This window comes from Microcaecilia unicolor, chromosome 9, assembly GCF_901765095.1.
Source record: "Microcaecilia unicolor chromosome 9, aMicUni1.1, whole genome shotgun sequence".
Taxonomy (NCBI): Eukaryota; Metazoa; Chordata; class Amphibia; order Gymnophiona; family Siphonopidae; genus Microcaecilia; species Microcaecilia unicolor.
The window spans coordinates 133,689,351-133,709,851 of record NC_044039.1 but is presented as its reverse complement, the minus strand read 5'-3'; the positions used below and the strand labels follow the sequence as shown (position 1 = coordinate 133,709,851).

Here is a 20,501-nt window from a genome sequence, read left to right as displayed (position 1 = left end):
CACACTGAGAGGATTTCAACGTATCATCAACAACGCCGATCCCTTTCTTGGTTGGTGACTCCTAACGTGGAACCTTGCATTACGTAGCTATAGTCAGAATCCTCTTTCCCACATGTATCACTTTGCACTTGCTCACATTAAACGTCATCTGCCATTTAGACGCCTAGTCTCCCAGTCTCGTAAGGTCCTCTTGTAATTTTTCACAATCCTCTCACGATTTAACAACTTTGAATAACTTTGTGTCGTCAGCAAATTTAATTACCTCACTAGTTACTCCCATCTCTAGATCATTTATAAATATGTTAAAAAGCAGTGGTCCCAGCACAGACCCTGAGGAACCCCACTATCTACCCTTCTCCATTGAGAATACTGACCATTTAACCCTACTCTCTGTTTTCTATTCTTTAACCAGTTTTTAATCCACAATAGGACACTACCTCCTATGCCATGACTCTCCAATTTTTTCCTGGAGTCTTTCATGAGGTACTTTGTCAAACGCCAATATCAACCGGCTCACTTTTATCCACATGTTTGTTCAACCCTTCAAAGAAATGTAATAGATTGATGAGGCAAGATTTCCCTTCACTAAATCCATGCTTTTGAATATGCTCTGTAATTTTGTTCTTTTTAATAGTCTCTACCATTTTGCCCAGCACTGACATCAGGCCAATTTCCCGGACCCCCTCTGGAACCTATTTTTAAATATCGGTGTTATTTGGGCTACCCTTCAATCTTGCGGTACCATGCTTGATTTTAAAGATAAAATATTTTAAGGTTAGATCCAAGATGGCGACAGAGTAGGTCGCAGGAGTGGAACGCTCCTCCTCAGAATACTCAAAGTTGCCTTTTTCCCTGCGAGCATGCCGAAGAAAAAGGAAAAGCCAGGGGGACCTCCTCTCCCCAGGCCGGAGCCCTCCTCCTCGAGACAGACTTCCATTTCTGTTTTTTTGGTGTCCACACCGTCGGGCGAATCCATGACCGGGGCAGGGAAGAGCCCCGGTCTGGAGAGCGATATCTCGCTTAGCCCTTTGGGACCGGCTACCCCCCGCCGCCACACCTAATTGGAGCCGGAGTGCCGAACGCGGAAGAAAGCATTTCGAAGGGGCGGCAGACCCCGTTGAGAGAAGTGGTGTCAGCAGGTCATTCGGTTGAGGGGAAACGCTTGCCTACCATGGCTGGAGAAGAATTATCAACAGAGGGAACCCAGTTACTGTAGCTGGGGAGGAAGCCTTACTCTCCGCCCTGGTATTACAATCTTTGGTGAAGCCCCAAGAAATAACTTTGGACTCTATTTGGGCTGCTCTCGAAGTACTGCACAAGATAAGTACAGCATTTATTTCTGTCTCATTGAATAATGTAAAATAAATAAAAACTTTGAAAGAAAATATAGATACTATCTCTACTAAGCAAAAATCATTAGAAGGGGACTTAGTTAAAGTGAAGGAACAACAGGCACAAATGGCTGGGGATCAATTGATGATTTACAGGAAGATTGAAAACCTGGAAAATTCAGCCAGGAATTTAAATCTTCGGATATTAAATTTTCCGCAGACTAAATATACCGCGCCTAGAGAAATGTTTAATAGATTCCTAAAAGAGGTTTTTAAGTACCCCGCCACTACATAAAATATACTATATTGGAGAAAAAAGAGTGCAACAGGATTTATCACAAGCGACTTCTACTCAACAAGCACTTCCAGCAGAAACGTTGGATTTAACTGGCCTCCTTGAACAATCTATTGAAGATATTAAAACACGAGCAACTGTAATAGTTTCTTTTGTATTCCAGCAGGATAAAGATTCTCTGCTCTGTTTATACTTCAAAAACATCCAACCTGACTTTTTAGGGGCCAAAATTTTGATTTTTCCGGACATTTCTTGCTGGACTCAGCAACGCAGGAAGGAATTTCTGGACTTAAAACAGAGAGCCATGAGGCTTAGTGTTTCCTTCCAACTGAGGTTCCCCTGTAAATGTTTGATTTACTTTGAAAATACTAAATACATTTTCTATGAGCCAGAACAGTTTTGTAAATTTCTAGAGTTGCAAGAAAATAAGATTGCAGCCCAATAGAGTTTATTAGCCGGTAATAGTATAATTAAGGATAACCACCTACTCTATATTTACTGTGATTGATATATTTTATTAATAATCTAACTTCCTATGATTATAACCTTGGATCCTTCCTAATTGTGGACTATAATTACCAACTTTATTTTCTGTTATATAAAATAATGATATTCTTGTTATTAATGACCTACAGGTGGTAGTGTTAACTTGTAGTTGGTATATCCTTCAAAGATTTCTGATCTTTGTTTATAATGAAAATCAATAAAGAAATTAAACATAAAGATAAAATATTTTTTCACAAAGAGTGGTGGATGCCTGGAATGTTCTTCTATTGGAAGTGGTGGGATCAAAAACAGTGATGAAATTCAAGAAGGCATGGGGATAAACAGAGAAGTTTCCTTTATGGCAAGAAGATGAAATGAAAGTGTAGAACATTTCCACTCACTTTAAAACTTCAACAACTTTCATACTTTAAGGAATAAAAAATAAGCATAGATGGGGGGCGTGTCCAAGATGGCGACTCACACTCGAGGCTGAACGCTCTGGTGCTGCTGGATGTTGTTCTCTTTCCTTGAAAATACAAATCGGAGAGAAACCTAATGCCTCACACCAAGAGAAAAGGTGTGGTGAGGAATATGCCGTCGGTGGTCCTCACCTCTACGCCTCTCCAGACAACGCTGGATCGTTTCGTCGCGAGCTGCCCTAGAGGAACCGGCGTGGTGCAAGCCGCTGTGAATGATGCCGAAGGAGCGACGCCATTCCAGGCTGTTGAAACATCTCTTTCACCGCCGGAGTTTAACACCCCTCCGTGTCCTGCTCGCGAGAGAGGGGGGATGTTGGACCTGATCTCATCGGAAGGCGACGGAGACAGGCCTGAAAATGACGGCGCCACCCCAGAACGAGCAGAGGAATTATCTTTGGAGTTATCAACCCCACCGGTAGTAACGTTGGATTCAATTTGGAAGGCTATTCAGGCCCTGACAAAAATAGTGACGAATACTGCCCAGGAGACCAGACTTCTAGTGAGTAAAGTAAATACCGTGACAGAAATAGTGGAGAAAGTAAAAATTGAGTATACAACAAAGTTTAAGTCAATTGAAACAGATTTAACAACGCTGAAAGCAGTTAATATGACTATAATAAAAGATAAAACGTTGATGATGAGGAAAATAGAGAAAATTGAAAATTATAATAAACGTTTAAATCTAAGGATTTTTAATTTCCCAGTGGTAGATGGTATTGCTCCAATGGAACTATTTCAAAAATATTTAATTGAGATTCTGCAATATTCCCCTTCACTTATACCCTTCATTGAACAAAATGTTTTACATTTCCTTGCAAAAGAAAAGTCAGGGGGAATTGAGGGAAGAAACTCAAGTTGAAGCTGGAAATAGTTTACAAGATTTAACAGCATTCTTGGAACAGTCTTTGTCAGTGATATCTCAGCGTCAAACACTTTTAATTTCTTTTGTCTTCGAGCAAGACAAGAATTCATTATTAAAACTATACTTTAAGAATTCTAAGAAGATTTTCTGTGGCTCAAGGCTTTGGATATTCCCGGACGTTACAAAGACTACACAGGATAAGAGAAAATTATTTCTATCACTGAGGGAAGAAACCAGGGCTTTAGGAGCCACTTTTTTGTTGGCGTACCCATGTAAATGTTTAACCAAATATCTGAATGTAAAATACGTTTTTTTTGAACCAGATCAGTTAAAGTTTTTTCTGGAACAGAAAAAGCTCTCCAATGTGAATCCAACATAGTTTGAACATACTGTTAACATGGGATAAGAGGGTAGAATATAAGTCAGGCCATTTTTCTTTATTATACATATCTTATGTTCTCCTGGTTAAAAGACTAACCCCCCACATGTAGTGGTCTAAGGAAGAGTAGAAATTATGATGATGTATAACTGCTTGGTTTATGGAAGAGAATTATTTATTTGAATTTTACTATCTCTGTTTTTCCTGATACAATATGTATATTCTTGTAAATTGTTAAAATAAATAAATAAATAAGCATAGAGGGAATGGACTGCATCAGGCATCAGTTACAACCCCAAGGCGAGGGGTGGGGGCAACCTGCATGGAGTTGCAAGTACAACCATGGCTATCTTTCTGGGCAAACTGGATGGACCATGATGGTCTTTATCTGCTAACATTTACTAAGTTTCTATGAGAAACATGTCACAAAACTCAACTGAAATGCATTGGACAGGATAAATTCTATCGCAGGAGAGGATGAAGAAATGTTTTTCAACTACCTGGCCGTCTTAATGATGCTCTCAATTGAAAAGGAATGGCCTCATCCTCCCCTCCTACAAACAAAGGTCTAGTGCAGTTCATTGTATTTCTAGCAAATCTATTACATCTAATAAATTATTTAAAAAAAACATTAGCAAACGGGCATCTGGCACTTAACTTAACCCAGGTTCAATGCTTCCTTTGCTCTAGTCCAAAATTCTGGATCTACTTTTGATTCATGACACATTGAAAGAGCAAGGCAGACTTGATCTGTTATCTGCATTGCAGCGTGACTGTACTAGCCAAAAAATCTGCTTACATCATTTTCTTCCTTACCTTCTTTGTCACTGTTAACATTGAGCCATAGTGATTGGTCTGTATTTCACCTCTTGTGCTGGGCATGATGTGTGAAGGACGAGGAAGATAATGGGATTTAGGTTTGCAAAGTCAATGCAGTAGGTGAATAGATTTAAAAAGTACTCACTTCATCTCTTAAATAATTCAGTGATTGAGACAGTAGTTTCAAAGAGGAAATATAAAAATAGTAGTCCACTCACAATTCACACAATGACGTAAAGACAAGAGACTTTGGTCCATTGTCTTCAGCAATGACATCATGAGATGCATGTATGGTCCACAAACCCATAATGCATGGTACTGATGGCAGGAAAAGGTCAAATGTAAACATTTGTGAAACAGAGGGCAGAAATGTGATTAGCATTCTTGAGGCAGTGTAGAGTGACTGAGGATTCCCAGCCAGGTGGTTTGCTCCCTACCACATGCAGGTCCATGAGCTGAGCGGAAGGGACAAAGCAACTAAAGGATATTTGGAAGACTGGGAGATAGAAAGTGGCGACCCACCTACACTTCCCACCGTTATTTACAGAAAAAGTTGAGTTCCAGCTGCATGGCTATCTTCCTTCTGTTCTACTTCTCTCTCTTTTTCAGGACTTGGCAGAATGCCCAGCTGGGAGAAGCAATGATTGAAAGTCTAGAAGCCCAGGGCCTCCAGCTTGCCAAAGAGAAACAGGAATATTTAGGTTTGATGAGTTCTGTTTTGTGGTATAGATTTTGAGATGCTAAAAACAGTCTCTTACTTTGGGATAGGTTATCTGGGTAAATACATTGAATTGGTTGTTCCCTCCTTCTTCCTGCATCTTAACTCATTCTTGTATATTGCTGATAAGATAGCCTATCTCACAGGGGTCACCCTGACATATCACAGCTACACAGATTAGGACTTTGCTCAACTATATTTTGCCACACTTACTTGAGTATCATCAGTGTTCTCTAATAAGAATGCTAAAGGTTGAAAAGCAAAAGCAAATGCATGGGAAAAAATATAGGAATAAAACAACACTTGCCTGAGCTGCCTCATATAACACAGCCAGCACTCCATGGCGCAAGATTTTGCATTTAATGCATTTTCAATGGCAGTTCTGCTAAGAGTCCTTCCTTAAACTTTTAAATGACTATTGATTTTCTCTTGCCTTTTGCTTGTGTATTTGCAGATAAACTGATGGAAGAGACAGAGGAGCTGTGTCTGCAGAGAGAACAGAAAGAGGTGAGTGTCTGGTAGCCTGTCCACCACCTTTCTCACACATCTACTATAATAAAACACACCCTCAACTTTCTGAGGACACTGACGTCACTGCAGGCACTCACACACCGGTTCATAACTTCATGATGGTGAAGCCACAACACTCACCATGTCTGCATGCCCCGCCCTCGCGTCACACGTGATGACGTCGAGGGCGGAACACGAAAACAAGGCAAATCAACACAAGGGGAGCAGTAGTTTCCCTACTCCTCCCCTTCCAACAAATCCCAGCCGCAAATGACGACGTGCCCATCACCCCGGCCCCTTTCACCACATCGCCCCGCCCCTTTCAAGGTACCGGCCCGCCCCCGGTACCACACTCTTCCCCTCATCACCTTCCCTCCCCCTGTCACCTCCAATCCCCTTACGCCACTATCCCTGGTGGTCTAGCGGTACCTGTTCGCTCTGGCAGGAACAAAGGAACCCCCGCTTTCCTGCCCGGAGCGCTGCTGCTAGCTGCCCGGCTGCATCGTGTCTGAGTCTGGCTCTCGGCAAATCAAAATGGCCACCGAGAGTTGAAGCTGCCTCGCGAGACTTCAACTCTCGGCGGCCATTTTGAAACACCTAGAGCCAGACTCCCACATGATGCAGCAAGGAAGCTAGCAGCACCGCTACGGGCAGGAAAGAGGGGGCTCTTTCTTTCCTGCCCTGACCGAACAGGTACCTCTAGACCACCAGGGAGACAAGCGTAAGGAGAGGGGAAGGGAGTCCGGTGCTGGCTAGAGCCCATTTCATCAGCGGCAGAAACGGGCCTTTTTTACTAGTAAGCTATAAAGTGAAAGAATTTGTACTAGAAAATTATTTTGACCAAAGAAGTCTTAATCTGTTAAAAGCCAGAGTACTTTCAGAGGAGAAAAAATGAGATGGTATTTCAACATTCTGTGTCCTTTCATCTTAGGAGCTTGAACGACTGAATCAAGTGTTAGAAGCAGAAAAACATAAGTTTGAGGAGGTGGTCCAGGAACTCAGGTGTGAGCAGGAACAGATTAGAAGGTAAAGAAATCTCTGCATTGGGTCTGGTAGGCCACTGTTTACCATAACTGCAGAATATAGCCCAGTGGGTATCAGGGGCGTAGCCAGACTTTGCGGTGGAAGGGAGCCAGAGCTCAAGGTGGGGGGGGGGGTACATTTTGTTCTGCTGCTCCGCTGCCACCCCCCACCCCCCACCACTACCACCTTGCCCCCTCCCCCACCAGCCTGCCGCTCCCCACCCACTGCTGCAGCAAATACCTTGGCTGGCGGTGGTCCCCAACCCCCGCCAGCTGAAGTGTTGTCCAGCACCGATCTCTGGCACTGGCACGTTGCCTGCCCTGCTCTGTCTTCCCCTCACGTCCTGCATACTCCTTTTAGTGAAAATGGAGCGTGCCATACGTGAGGAGAAGACAGAGCAGGGCAGGCAACACACCGACGCTGGACAACGCTTCAGCTGGCGAAGGTTGGGGACCCCCACCAGTAAAACCAGGGGCCCAGAGGAAATTTGGGGGGGAGGGCCCAGGCTCCTGTGGCCCCACGTAGATACACCACTGGTGGGTATACAGTCTCAGCTTTTTCAAGATCTATGTATCCTGAGTATAACGCATTTTTATAAAGTGATTCTCTCCCTAACACAATGTGCTTTTTATAGCCCTGCCAATTAACTTACTGTACAAACTTCAATTTGCATAAGGAGAGGATCACTCCAGTGTTAAAAATCTTGCATTAGTTATGGGGACCCGTTTCACCACCAGCTTTTTCAAGGGAACTGCCTGCTTTTATCTTGTGCCTGTAAAACTCACCTACTACTACTACTATTAAACATTTCTATAGCGCTACTAGACTTACGCAGCGCTGTACAAATTAACATGAAAAGACAGTCCCTGCTCAACAGAGCTTACAATCTAAATTGGACAGACGAACAGACAGAACATTTTTGTGGTGACTCCAATTTTATTAGGGATATGAATTCATGTTGAAACAAGCTTGTTTTGCTTCATTTCAAAATGAAATGAATAAAGTGCAATGAAATTCATTTTTTTTTAAATTTTGCTTCATTTTGTGTGAATCCTGAGGGACTGAGCAGATGTTGCCTCTGCTGCTGGGTGAACACACACTCCGGTCGATATTCAGCACGAGTTAACCAGTGGGGAACGGCCACCGACCAGTTAACTCACTTGTCGGCAGCTAACTGGCCATTTTCAGCGAGACTTAACCAGTTATTTTTGCTGAAAATGATCAGTTAGCACCAAAGTGCAAGTTGGCTATGTTAGGGGCATTCCAGGGGCTTTTCAGGGGTGGAGTCCAGTTAGTTCCCGGGTTTTCAGAGCTAACCAGACAATGTTAGCATGTAAAAAGGACCACATAAATAGCTGTCCTACCTTTATGTGACCTGTTAGCTCTGAATATCGAGTTAACTGGGCATGCACTAGCCAGCTTTTTTAAAAAATGGATATTCGATTCCAGCAGCTAGCTATGGCCTGACATTGAATATCTTGAGTTTAACACCAGCGGGGAACATCAACAGCACTGCCCGCCACTGGCTGAATATCGGGGTGGACTGTGAATATTGTTGTGTGGGCAATTGTGACTTCCATGGAGAGAGATATTGTGGGTTGAACTGTGATATTCCTGTGTCTTAATATTCTTAATAGCCTTTAGGGCAGTGATTCTCAAACCTGGTCCTGGAGGCACCCCAGCTGGTCAACTTTTCAGAATATCCATAATGAATATTCATGACAGAAATTTGAATGCACTACCCCCCCCCCCCCCCCCACACACACACACACATACACACACTACATGCAGATCTCATGAATATTCATTGTGGATATCCTGAAAACCTGACTGGCTGGGGTACCTCCAGGACCAGGTTTGGGAACCACTGCTCTAGAGGCTTTTAAAATCCTTGAGGCTAATATTCAGCCCACGGCAGGCAGTAGTTTTTAGGCTGCTTATTGCCATAGGCTAAACTGAGCCCAGATATTTAGTGCTGGGCCATTTCCAGGCTCCAGCATTGAAAATCCAAGTATGTGCAGCAGTGGCGTAGCTACGTGGGGCCACGGGGGCCTGGGTCCCCATAGATTTGGCCCTGGACCCCCCTGCCGACGACTCTCTCGAACCCCCCTCCTGCCGCCAACCATCCCCCGCCGCCACTGTCAGCTACCTTTGCTGGCGGGGGATTCCAACCCCCGCCAGCCGAGGTCCTCTTCTTCCGGCGCTTTGTTCTGTTTCTGTGAGTCTGACGTCCTGCACGTACAACGTGCAGGACGTCAGACTCACAGAAACAGAACGAAGCCTTGTGCCGGAAGAAGAGGACCTCGCTGGCTGATCTGCAAGGCTTCGTTCTGTTTCTGTGAGTCTGACATCCTGCACGTTGTACGTGCAGGACGTCAGACTCACAGAAACAGAACAAAGTGCCGGAAGAAGAGGACCTTGGCTGGCGGGGGTTGGGGGTCCCCCGCCAGCAAAGGTAGGCGACGGCGGCGGCAGAGGAGGGTTGGCGGCGGGAGGGGGGTCGAGAGGGTCGTCGGCAGGGGGGTGGTCAAAGTCGGTGGTGGTGTGGCGGCAGGGGAGACAAAAATGGCGGGGGGGGGGGGGTCAGCGGCACCGGGGGGGCCTAAAATGTGCCCCCTCACCTTGGGCTCTGGACCCCCTCCCGCCAAAGTCTGGCTACGCCCCTGATGTGCAGTCACCCAGACTCTGGAGAGCAACTGATATTCAGACCAGTGCCTGGTTAGCTCAGCAGATAAATTTAGAACAGCATTTAATTTGGAGGAACTGAAACAAATCTCAGTGAAACTGGAAGATGTAATGGGGCAAAATGAGAAACCAAAGCATAGTAAATTGCCTGAACTGTATGGTATACACCCCTGTGTACTGAAAGAATTCAAAACTAAAATGCAGATCATTGGTTTATTTGAAACCCATCATTACAAGTTTGGAAAATGGCCAACATTCGCCAATTCCAGGTGTGTTCTGGGAAATTATAGACAGCTGTTGTGCCCACATGCTGCCCTCACTCCACTCTGACACTAATCCCTGGATTCTGTATAGGTTACCCAAATTTGGGCGTGGATCCCAGATTTACGCATAAACTAATTAGTCAGTTAGGTGCTAACAATCAATTACTGGAGTTAACAGCACTTAATTGGCAGTAATTAGCAGTAATGCATGAATCTGACCTATGCCCTATTCTATAACATATGGGCCTAAATTTCACCCTCAAAAGGGGCGTGGCCATAGGAGGGACATGGGCAGGTCAGAGTCATTCCTAGAAATTAGGTGTGATGTTATAGAATCCTTGTATTTGCGCGCCTAACAGCCATCAGTTGAGTGCAAGCATTTACACTAGCTTTTGGCAGGTACAAGCACTCGTGCTGCGTGGCTGCACCTCAGCAAAATTAGAGACAAGTGATTACAATGTGTGTGTAGATTCTGCACACTCACGCTTCAGAAGTAAATCATAGAAAATCTATTTCCAGATGAGCAGGGTGGGGTGTCAGATGATCCTGATTATATGCCCTGTGCCACAGCCTCAGGGGTATAGATGGTCATGCCTCCTCCCCTGCCCACCCCTCTTTTTCCTGATAGATTCATGCAACTTTTTTCAAGTCTGCAAACCAGTGGCGTAGCCAGACTTCGACGTGGAGGGGGTCCAGAGCCCAAAGCGAGGGGGCATATTTTGGCCCGCCGCCTCATCACATCAGGGGCATATGGGTGTACCTTTTTAGTTAGGGTCCGGGTTGGGAATGGAAGTTGGTCGCTCTAGTGCCACTGCTGCGCTGCTGCAGTGCTGTGTTCTCACTCTGACAATCTGTCTCGGCGCCTAGCTTGCCTCCCCCCCCCCCCCCCACACTTCCCAAGTGCTCCTGCGGCACACACAGAAAAATCTGAAACCAGTGCCACAGCTCGGCTGGCTGGGTGTCCTCCACCATGCCAGAAGTAGCTGGAGAACTTATTGGACTCTCTCAGTCTTATTCAATCTGCCTTGAGTTGAGCCCCCTTTCCCCAGGCATCAGCACTTCCCCACGGCCACAAACAGGTCAGGCTCAGGAGCTAGCAGCACACAAAGCACAATTTGCAGTGCTGAGTCTGCATCTGCCACCATGTGCACTGAGTGCATGGTGTGCATAAGAATTTGGAAAACTCAAGTCCAGCTGCCCAGAATGTTTTTTTTAAATATTATGTACAGTGTAATGTGTGGTGAACTTCTTGGTAGGGGTGGGCTCTTCACTGCCTAGGGGGAAAAAGTATATTTAATCATTAAATATACTTCCCCCCCCCCCCCCCCAGGCAGTGAAGGACCCACCTTCACCCAGAAAGCCACCAACAATGTAGGTGGGTTTCTGAGTGGGGGTGAGCTCTACAGTGCCCAGGACATTAAAAAGCAAAAATTTTTATATTTAATGCTGGTGTGCTTCAGGGTGGAAGAAGGAGAGATTGGAAAGAGCAGGGGATAGGTAGAGGTAGGACAGGGCAGACACTAGGCTATAGGGAGAGGTGGGGGTAGGGTAGGGCTGATGCCTAGCTATGGGAAGGATGGTGGGAAAGGAAGAGCTGATGCTGGGCTACAGGGATGGATAGGAGGGGAGTAGGGAAAGGAAGGACTACAGGACAAATTTTAATTTTTGGTCCTTCATTCTGTAATTGATGAGGGTTTATCTGTGTTCTGCCTGTGACCGAGCAGATGAGAGATTCTGCTGGCATGTGGTTTGTGTGAGGATCTATGAGCCTGACTTGTCTGGCTGTTCCATTGGGATGTGTATTGCTGTTGTGCATATTCACTACTGCCTTTTTAAAGGTACTATTATTGGTTTTCATGTTCAGAATTGGTGTTAAGGTTTGTAGCATAGGCTCTAAGAATCTTCTTTACAGGATTTAGTGTTACTTCACAAAGTACCTGTCAGTGAAGGGATTTTGTGTTGCTATTATTGAGGTGCTACCAGAATTTGAATACATTTTTCCTACTGTAAGAGGAAACATTCTAGCTATGTTCTGAATGTATCCCAAGAAATGCTACTCCTACCTATATACATAGTGCCCACCCATATTAGCTATGGGCCCTCCCAAAATGTCAGGGCTGGCTAAGCCACTGTCTCACATACCTTGGCTGGTGGGGGTCCCAACCCCCACCAGCTTAAACATTTGTCTAGCGCTGGTCTCTGCCACATTTTCTGCCCTGCTCTTTCCCTCACTGCTCTTCTCCTCAGTCACAGTAGCAGAGGTCACAGTAGAGGTAGCAGTAATTCTTTTTGCATTCATGCTCATTTTAGTGACACTAAGCATGCGCGACACTTCACACGTGCTCATTAAAGCAAGAATAGGTGCAACATGAGGGGAACAGCAGGGCAGGCAATACGGCGGAGACCAGTGCTGGACTAATGCTTCAGCTGGTGGGGGTCCCCAACCCCTGCTAGCCAAACCAGGGGCCCTAGAGCCAATTTGGGTGGGCCAGACCCCTATGGCCCCCCCATAGCTACGCCACTGCTGCAAACTAATCTTTTCTACCTCCATTTCTAACATTAGGGAGCTGGAAATGACAGCTCGGTCTCTAGGAGGGGTAGAGGAAGAGAAGAAGGAACTTCGCAGCCTAATGGAGGCCTTGCAGAAAACGCTGGAGGCAAGTCACTGCTCTTCTCCTCAGTCACAGTAGCAGAGGTCACAGTAGAGGTAACAGTAATTCTTTGTATGTGCCGCTCAGTGAGGCAGTTTTTCACCATCTTAGTTACATTTCTGATATTCTTCTATGTTGTTTAACGAGTGAATGTTGGTTCTGTATTTTTTGTCTCTTATCCGGTTAGCAGTGCAGGTAAATGCCGCTGAATATCTTCACAGACTGCCTTGGTATTATCTGGATAATACCGGGGGTGGTCCACGAAGTTATCTGGTTAGCAACAATATTCAGTTCGCTAACTGGACAATTTTCTGGCTAAAGTGCTGTCTTAATTTTATCTGATTAGCTATCAAGATAGCAGGCTTAATATTGCCACTCTCCCGATAATGCCAACACCAACTACCCTATCCATATATTCAGCAGTGTCCAGTATCCAGATATCAGTGCTGAATATCCTGATTGTTTTAGCTGCAGCAGCTGGCATTTAAAAAAAAAAACACTGCGAGACTGGGAGAATGGGCGTGCAAGTGGCAGATGAAGTTCAATGTTGACAAGTGCAAAGTGATGCATGTGGGTAAGAGGAACCCGAATTATAGCTACGTCTTGCAAGGTTCCGCGTTAGGAGTTACGGATCAAGAAAGGGATCTGGGTGTCGTCGTCGATGATACGCTGAAACCTTCTGCTCAGTGTGCTGCTGCGGCTAGGAAAGCGAATAGAATGTTGGGTGTTATTAGGAAGGGTATGGAGTCCAGGTGTGCGGATGTTATAATGCCGTTGTATCGCTCCATGGTGCGACCGCACCTGGAGTATTGTGTTCAGTACTGGTCTCCGTATCTCAAAAAAGATATAGTAGAATTGGAAAAGGTACAGCGAAGGGCGACGAAAATGATAGTGGGGATGGGACGACTTTCCTATGAAGAGAGGCTGAGAAGGCTAGGGCTTTTCAGCTTGGAGAAGAGACGGCTGAGGGGAGATATGATAGAAGTGTATAAAATAATGAGTGGAATGGATCGGGTGGATGTGAAGCGACTGTTCACGCTATCCAAAAATACTAGGACTAGAGGGCATGAGTTGAAGCTACAGTGTGGTAAATTTAAAACGAATCGGAGAAAATTTTTCTTCACCCAACGTGTAATTAGACTCTGGAATTCGTTGCCGGAGAACGTGGTACGGGCGGTTAGCTTGACGGAGTTTAAAAAGGGGTTAGATAGATTCCTAAAGGACAAGTCCATAGACCGCTATTAAATGGACTTGGAAAAATTCCGCATTTTTAGGTATAACTTGTCTGGAATGTTTTTACGTTTGGGGAGCGTGCCAGGTGCCCTTGACCTGGATTGGCCACTGTCGGTGACAGGATGCTGGGCTAGATGGACCTTTGGTCTTTCCCAGTATGGCACTACTTATGTACTTATGTACTTATGTACTTATGTACTGACTTATGATGTCCAATTAAAATTGCGGGAGTCACATACAGACCAAGAGCACTCCTTGACTCTTTGCGAAACAGCTTGTTAGCCAACAGGGAGCCAGTGCTTCTTTTATTTCTCCACATCATTCTAACTCTTTCTTCATGCTTTCCGATACAATTGCAGAAAACATTTCCAGCGAAGACTGAAATGATGTTTTGGGCCAGGCGGAGGCCTTCTTGTGCCAGCAGGGTTCCCCCTATAAAAGCAACTCACCTTCCTTCCCCAGAGTTTGAGTTTGCCACCTCTATAGGTACTCGTACCCTGCCAGCCTCAGTAAACAATAGACCAGAAACCAGGTATCTGACACCATATCCCCAGCATGAAGTGGGCAGCTATTTATCAGCAGAGATTAATTCAATATTCAGGGAGAGGTTTTCCAGGCCCTGTGGCTTAAGCTGCAGCACAGAAGAGTGGTTTCCAAACCTGGCCCTGGAGGCACCCCAGCCAGTCAGGTTTTCAGGATATCCACAATGAATATTTATTGTGGATATCCTAAAAACCTGTCTGGCTGGGGTGCCTCCAGGCAGAGGCATACCAAGGGCTGGGCAGTGGGGGCGGTCTGCCCCGGGTGCACACCGCTGGAGGGGTGCAGAAAGCAGCCGTGCGGCTGTCGGCTCCACTGGTTCCCTGCTCCCTCTGCCCCGGAACAGGTTACTTCCTGTTCCGGGGCAGAGGGAGCAGGGAACCAGTGGAACCGACAGCCGCATGGCTGCTCCCAGCAGGTAAGAATGTACCCGGGGGGGGGGGTGTCGTGTTGCACCCGGTGGGGGGGTGCACAGCGACGATCCGCCCCTGGGTGGCAGCTGACCAAGGATCGCTATTGCCTCCAGAACTAGGTTTGGGAACCACTGGCATAGAGTGTTACAGAGTGTAGAATCTAAATTGAGTTCTCCCATCTGTCAGGGAAAGTATGACACAGAAGCGGTGAGCTTGGACTTGAAGAGGGAATGAAGACAGTTCCTACTACTGTGTCTGTTGTCAGCTTCACCAACAATGAGCAGTGCTAAAGAGGCCGCCTCTCTACTTTTCTAATATAATCTAATCTAATCCAGGCATTTATTGACTGCTCATCTCCAGAATGGGTCTAGAGCGATTTACAAAAGCTTAACTAAATGTACTCTGGGAATTACAAAATATAAATAAAACTTAACAGAAACCAAACAGATTTATATGTTTTGCTGAACTAAACGACCCTTTTACTAAAGCTTAGTGCACACTAACGAATATTAGCACACATTAAATGCTGCATGTCCTATTTTATATCTATGGGCCATGTGGAACTTTGCATACACTAATATCTATTAATATGCGCCAAGCTTTAGTAAAAGAGCTCCTAAAGGTTTTTGAATTAAAATTGCTTTCAGGTATTTCTGAAACAAAAAATAAGAAGGCTTTTACTGAGATACACCATTCCAAATATAAGCCACCTGATAAGGGAAAGGACTATCCCAAATTTTCTTAGAACCAAACCCTTAAACATGGGAAAATCTGGCAAGGGACCTCTGAGCCTGCTATTTATGAAGGGGATAACAGTAGAGACCACTAAGGGAAAATGACCAAAAAAAGAGAGGCATTCCTATTCAGAGAAATTAAATGGAACACATTGTTAGGAGAGAAGTGAGTGAACATGTCCCACTTTCAGCTAGTGCTAACTAGTTTGTATACTACCATCCCCAAGCATTATGAAATGTAATCTTGCATAATTATCTGAAATGAGAGTTGAAAGTTGGACAGGCCCAACTGCTGTCTTGAAGTTGGCAGGTGGATTCTGTATTCACGATAATTACTGTGGCCTGGGAGGTGGCCAAAGAGATATCACTTACTCATCTCTTTGGGGAGGGATGAAATAAATAGCATCAACAATAAAACTAAATAAATTATCTTGGACAAACATTATTAATTCTCCCCTGTGTCTTGCAATTTGCCAAAGGAGCTCACCGTAGAAAAGCAGAGAACCCTGGAGATGTTAGAGCAGAGTGAAAGTCAGCTGCTGCCTACAACCAATCAGAGCAGACCATCAGATCACAGATCACAGATCACAGGTCTCCATAGCAACCTGCAGTTGATTGAGGAGAAGATGCAGCAGCTCCTGGAAGAGAAACTCCTTGCAGAAAAGAGGTGAGGTGAAAACCTGCACTAAATTTTCTGTCTTGAAATGTCCTACAGGCAGCAGAAACCTTTAAAGTTCAAAACTCATGGTGCTGCGGTATGATTACCATCCCTTACCTACCATTTCACTTGTGTGCTTGAGACCATTGTTTCAATCTAGTCAACTTGCAGATATCATATATTAATACTAAACAAACTATATTAAAGAAGTGCTTTTATACCACTTAAACATAGCCATGATCCCTTAGATCTGTGAAAATAGATAAGATACATGCTACCACCACTGAACATAATAGGGCCTGTTTACTATAGTGATTCATGCTTCAATATGCAAAACAAGATAATGAGGTGATCTGGCACAATTTAGATCTTTGGAACCAGCACCAATGATCATTTCTACCCAGGTAAATAGATTAGATACGGTGGGGGTGGATGCCTAGTGGATGGATCCTCCATGAATAAAAGAAGTGGACTTTGGCGCTCCATGGACAAACCGAAAAACAACATCACAGATTCAATGAAATGGTATTTATTGAATATGGAAGACTTGACACAGCCCTGTGTTTCAGCCAGGAGGCCTGCTTCAGGAGTCTTGATACTGTATCTGAAGAAAACTTCCAAAAGGACAGTATGCCAATGGGTATTAGCAAAACAGGTCTTGAAAAAGACCTTTGGATAAATCTTCTGTGAACGCTGCTGTACTCTCAGAGTGCTGGATGAAACACAATGCTTTGTCAAGTCTTCCATCTTCAATAAATATCATTTCATTGAATCTGTGAAGTTGTTTTTCAGTTTGTCCTTGGAGCACCATAGTCTACTTACTACTGTTTTTTTTTTTAATCTTTATGTATCCCATGTGTTCCTCCACCACAGTGGGCCATCCCTGGATCCTCCATGGAATATGGAATGCTGGGAGGATGGGGGGGGGGGGGGCATCAGGCAGCCAGCTTCTTGGGAGCTGAGGTAGGGGAAGGAGGACAAGAAATTCATTTGGGCCACAAGAGAACCCTTTATGCACAGGGTGGAAGAGGATTTGGGCCATTGACAGCCCTTTAGGCATTGTTGGGGGTGTAGGTATTTCGTAGCTCTATCACGGCCAGTAATGCAGATGAGCTACTGGTAGCAGGAAAACATGTATTAATGCTGCTGGTAACGTATAACCATTGAGGCTCCTGGCCAGTTAAATTGCTTGTGCAGGGCTATCCACTGATATTCAGCAGCACTTAACCAGCTAGTGCTGCTGAATACAGCACTAACCATCAGACTGAAAACCGGCTATTTTGTGGGCAGTCAGTGGCGGTCGGCATTTATGTGGTTAAGTGCCGATATTCAGCACTTTACCAACTTAACCAGACAAATCTCATCGTTTGAAACTTAGTTCTATCTTTACCTGGTTTCACTAAGGCTGAATATCACACTTAATCAGGTAAGTGGAGGACTGGTCTAGTGGTTAGAGCACCTGTCTTGACATCCAAAGGTGGCTAGTTCAAATCCCACTGCTGCTCCTTGTGATCATGGGCAAGGCACAACCCTTCATTGCCTCAGGTACAAACTTAGATTGTGAGCTCTCCAGGGGCAGAGAAATACCCAGTGTATCTGAATGTAACTCACCTTGAGCTACTACTGAAAAGGTGTGTGTGTGAGCAAAATCTAAATAAATAAGAGATAGCTGGCCACATAAACCCAGATATTCAATATCAGTGCCTGGACATGGCCCATCATTGAATGTCCAAAGATAACTTCAGCAGTGGCAAAAAAAACCCACTGACTGCCACCAACTATCTACCCCTGTGCATTTTTAACATGCTTCAGGTAATAGGCCCTATAATCCCATTAAGGGGATAATTCTATAAAGCAGGTGCTAACATTTACTTATCAATTACATGCGTGATTAGAATAATGGTATATATATGCATATTTTGTGCATGAAAGAGGAGCAGGACTTGGGTGTGATCGTATGTGATGATCTTAAGGTGGTCAAACAGGTAGAAAAGATGACTGCAAAAGCTAGAAGGATGCTTAGGTGCATAGGGAGAGTAGGCCAGTAGGAAAAAGGAGGTGATGATGCCCCTATAGAAGACTCTGTTAAGACCTCATTTAGAATATTGTGTACAATTCTGGAGACTGCACCTTCAAATAGATATAAACAGGATGGGGTTTGTCCAGAGGGCGGCTGCTAAAATGGTCAGTGGTCTTTGTCATAAAGCAGGTGGCAACAGTCTTAAAGATCTTGATATGTATACTTTAGAAGAAAGGCAGGAAAGGTGAGATATGATAGACATTTAAATACCTATGTGGCATAAATGCATAGGAGGAAAGTCTCTTTCAATTGAAAGGAAGTTTGGAATGAGGGGGCATAGGATGAAAGTAAAAGGGGATAGGCTCAGAAGTAACCTGAGGAAATGCTTCTTCACGGAATGGCCTCCCGGTGGAAGTGGTGCAGATTTGAATTCAAGAGAGCTTGGGACAAGTACATAGAATCTCTAAGAGAGTGATAGGGAGAGTAGATAGCATCATGGGTGGGCAGAGTGGATAGGGTCTTTATCTGCCTACATTTTTTCTTTGTTTCTGTTTCACATATGCACACAAATAGCAAAATGCCACCTAAGCACTATTCTGTAAATGCAGGCATATCTTACATAGCACGTATCTGACAGATGGGGATGGAATCTGGATAGAGCATGGGCAAGAGTTTCTCAGGCCTAGCGTATAAAATACTATCAGTTACATATCTCCAGCCTTTAGGCCCAAGCACTTGCACCAGCTCTATGTGTGGCAAAGTGCTTGCACCTGAATGAACAAGCCAGAGGGAAAACTGCAAAACAAAGCAAACAACCTCAAACTGGAAGAACTAAGGTTTATTGGAGTACTTGACACCTTGTCTCAGCCAAGTGCTAACCTCAGGCTTCATATTGAAACAGCTTCCTGAGGTAACTCGAGATGTGGTCATCAAAACAGAAAAATACAGAAAAAGCTTCTTCTTGTGCTCCTCTCCCTCCTTAACAGTGTTGGGTCCTCCATTAAAACATCCGGCCGATATTCAAAGTGAGTTAATCAGCTGGGAGCGGCTACCGACTGGTTAGCTCATTTGTTCATGGCTATCCAGTCATTTTCAGCGGCACTTAACTGATTAGTGCCACTGAAAATGATCAATTAGCACCGAACTTCAAGACAGCTATGTCAGGGGCATTTCAGGGGCAGAGTCCAGTTACATCCTGATAACTGGCCAGGTTTAGCAGTTAAATAATAAATCATACATAGCTGTCCTATCTTTATCTGCTAACCCATGGCCAGTTAAGTTTGAATATTAACCTAACCAATCATGTGCTAACCATCTTGTAAAAAAACAGATATTCATTGCCAAAATCTAGACAGTGCCAGCGTTGAATTTCCGGTTTTAGCACTGGCGGCGGACAAAAAAACGCTGTCCATGGTCAGCTGAATATTGGGGGCTTGCTTCCTCCAATTTGAGGTTCTGCTGTCTTTATTATCCCATCTGGGCCCACTACACTACATTCTGGTGACATGCTTGCACCTAAGAGTATAAGCCCAGTTACATTAGCATTTTATAAAGGAAAGTAGGCGTCCTGTTATATATTTGCTCCTTCATCCACTGGGGCCCTATAATTTGGATCCTGGTCTGTTTGACATTGCCTTCGCAAGAGGTCTCCTGCCTTGTCAGGTGTGTATTGCCTCCAGTTCTTCCAGCCTTGTACCTCTCCACTCCAGCCCTGCCTCCAGTTGTTCTAACCTGTCTTCAGCTCCAGTGTGTCTTCAGCCTAGCATATCTTGAGTTCCAGCGTGTCTTCAGTCCAGCCTCTCCACAGCCCCAGCCCTGGCTTCAGTCCAGGTTGTCTTCAACTTATCCTCATCTTCATTCCAGCCTATCTCCTGGAGCTCTGCCAGACCGAGCCATATTCTGACTATCTTGAACCTAGCCCAGCACTGACTTACCTGCCGCTAGCCAGGGCCTAGCTAACCTCTAGGTTGGCTAAGAAGAATCAATCCAGCTGCGGTCCAAGGGCTCACCCCTCTGGTTGTGTGATAGATCGCGAAGGCCATGAGCTCTGGCGAGTCACCCACTCTGCAACTGCTCCAGCAACTGGCTGTTCAGCTTCAGCATCTGTCTGGTTCAGTCCAGGTCAGGACTACTCATATGGATCACCTACAAATGTCAGCATCCTCTCATGCCCTGACGGCTTTAGTTTCAGATCCAGCTAGGCCTGTGACCAGCCCAGTCGGGTCATCCACCTATCTCTCACCTAGCATCTACCTAGCAGCTCCTCCAAGATTTGATCAACTAACACCTAATAATTTTCAAGCTGCAAGCGAAGGACTTCTCCTTGGACAGGGCTAGTGTGACCTACATCATTTTTCTGCTCATGAGCCAGGCCCTTGAGAGATTCTGGTGGCAGTCTTCTG

The 20,501-nt window shown here is 45.0% G+C and overlaps 1 protein-coding gene across 1 annotated transcript in view; it reads left to right on the top strand.

Moving 5' to 3' along the window:
• Positions 1 to 20,501, top strand: part of PLEKHD1 (pleckstrin homology and coiled-coil domain containing D1) — a 95,962-nt gene that overhangs the window by 34,771 nt on the left and 40,690 nt on the right. The window contains exons 5-9 of the mRNA XM_030215102.1: positions 5,261 to 5,352; positions 5,824 to 5,876; positions 6,811 to 6,905; positions 12,414 to 12,507; positions 15,901 to 16,088. Of these exons, the coding sequence (XP_030070962.1) occupies positions 5,261 to 5,352; positions 5,824 to 5,876; positions 6,811 to 6,905; positions 12,414 to 12,507; positions 15,901 to 16,088 (522 nt within the window). The remainder of the gene's footprint in view (positions 1 to 5,260; positions 5,353 to 5,823; positions 5,877 to 6,810; positions 6,906 to 12,413; positions 12,508 to 15,900; positions 16,089 to 20,501) is intronic.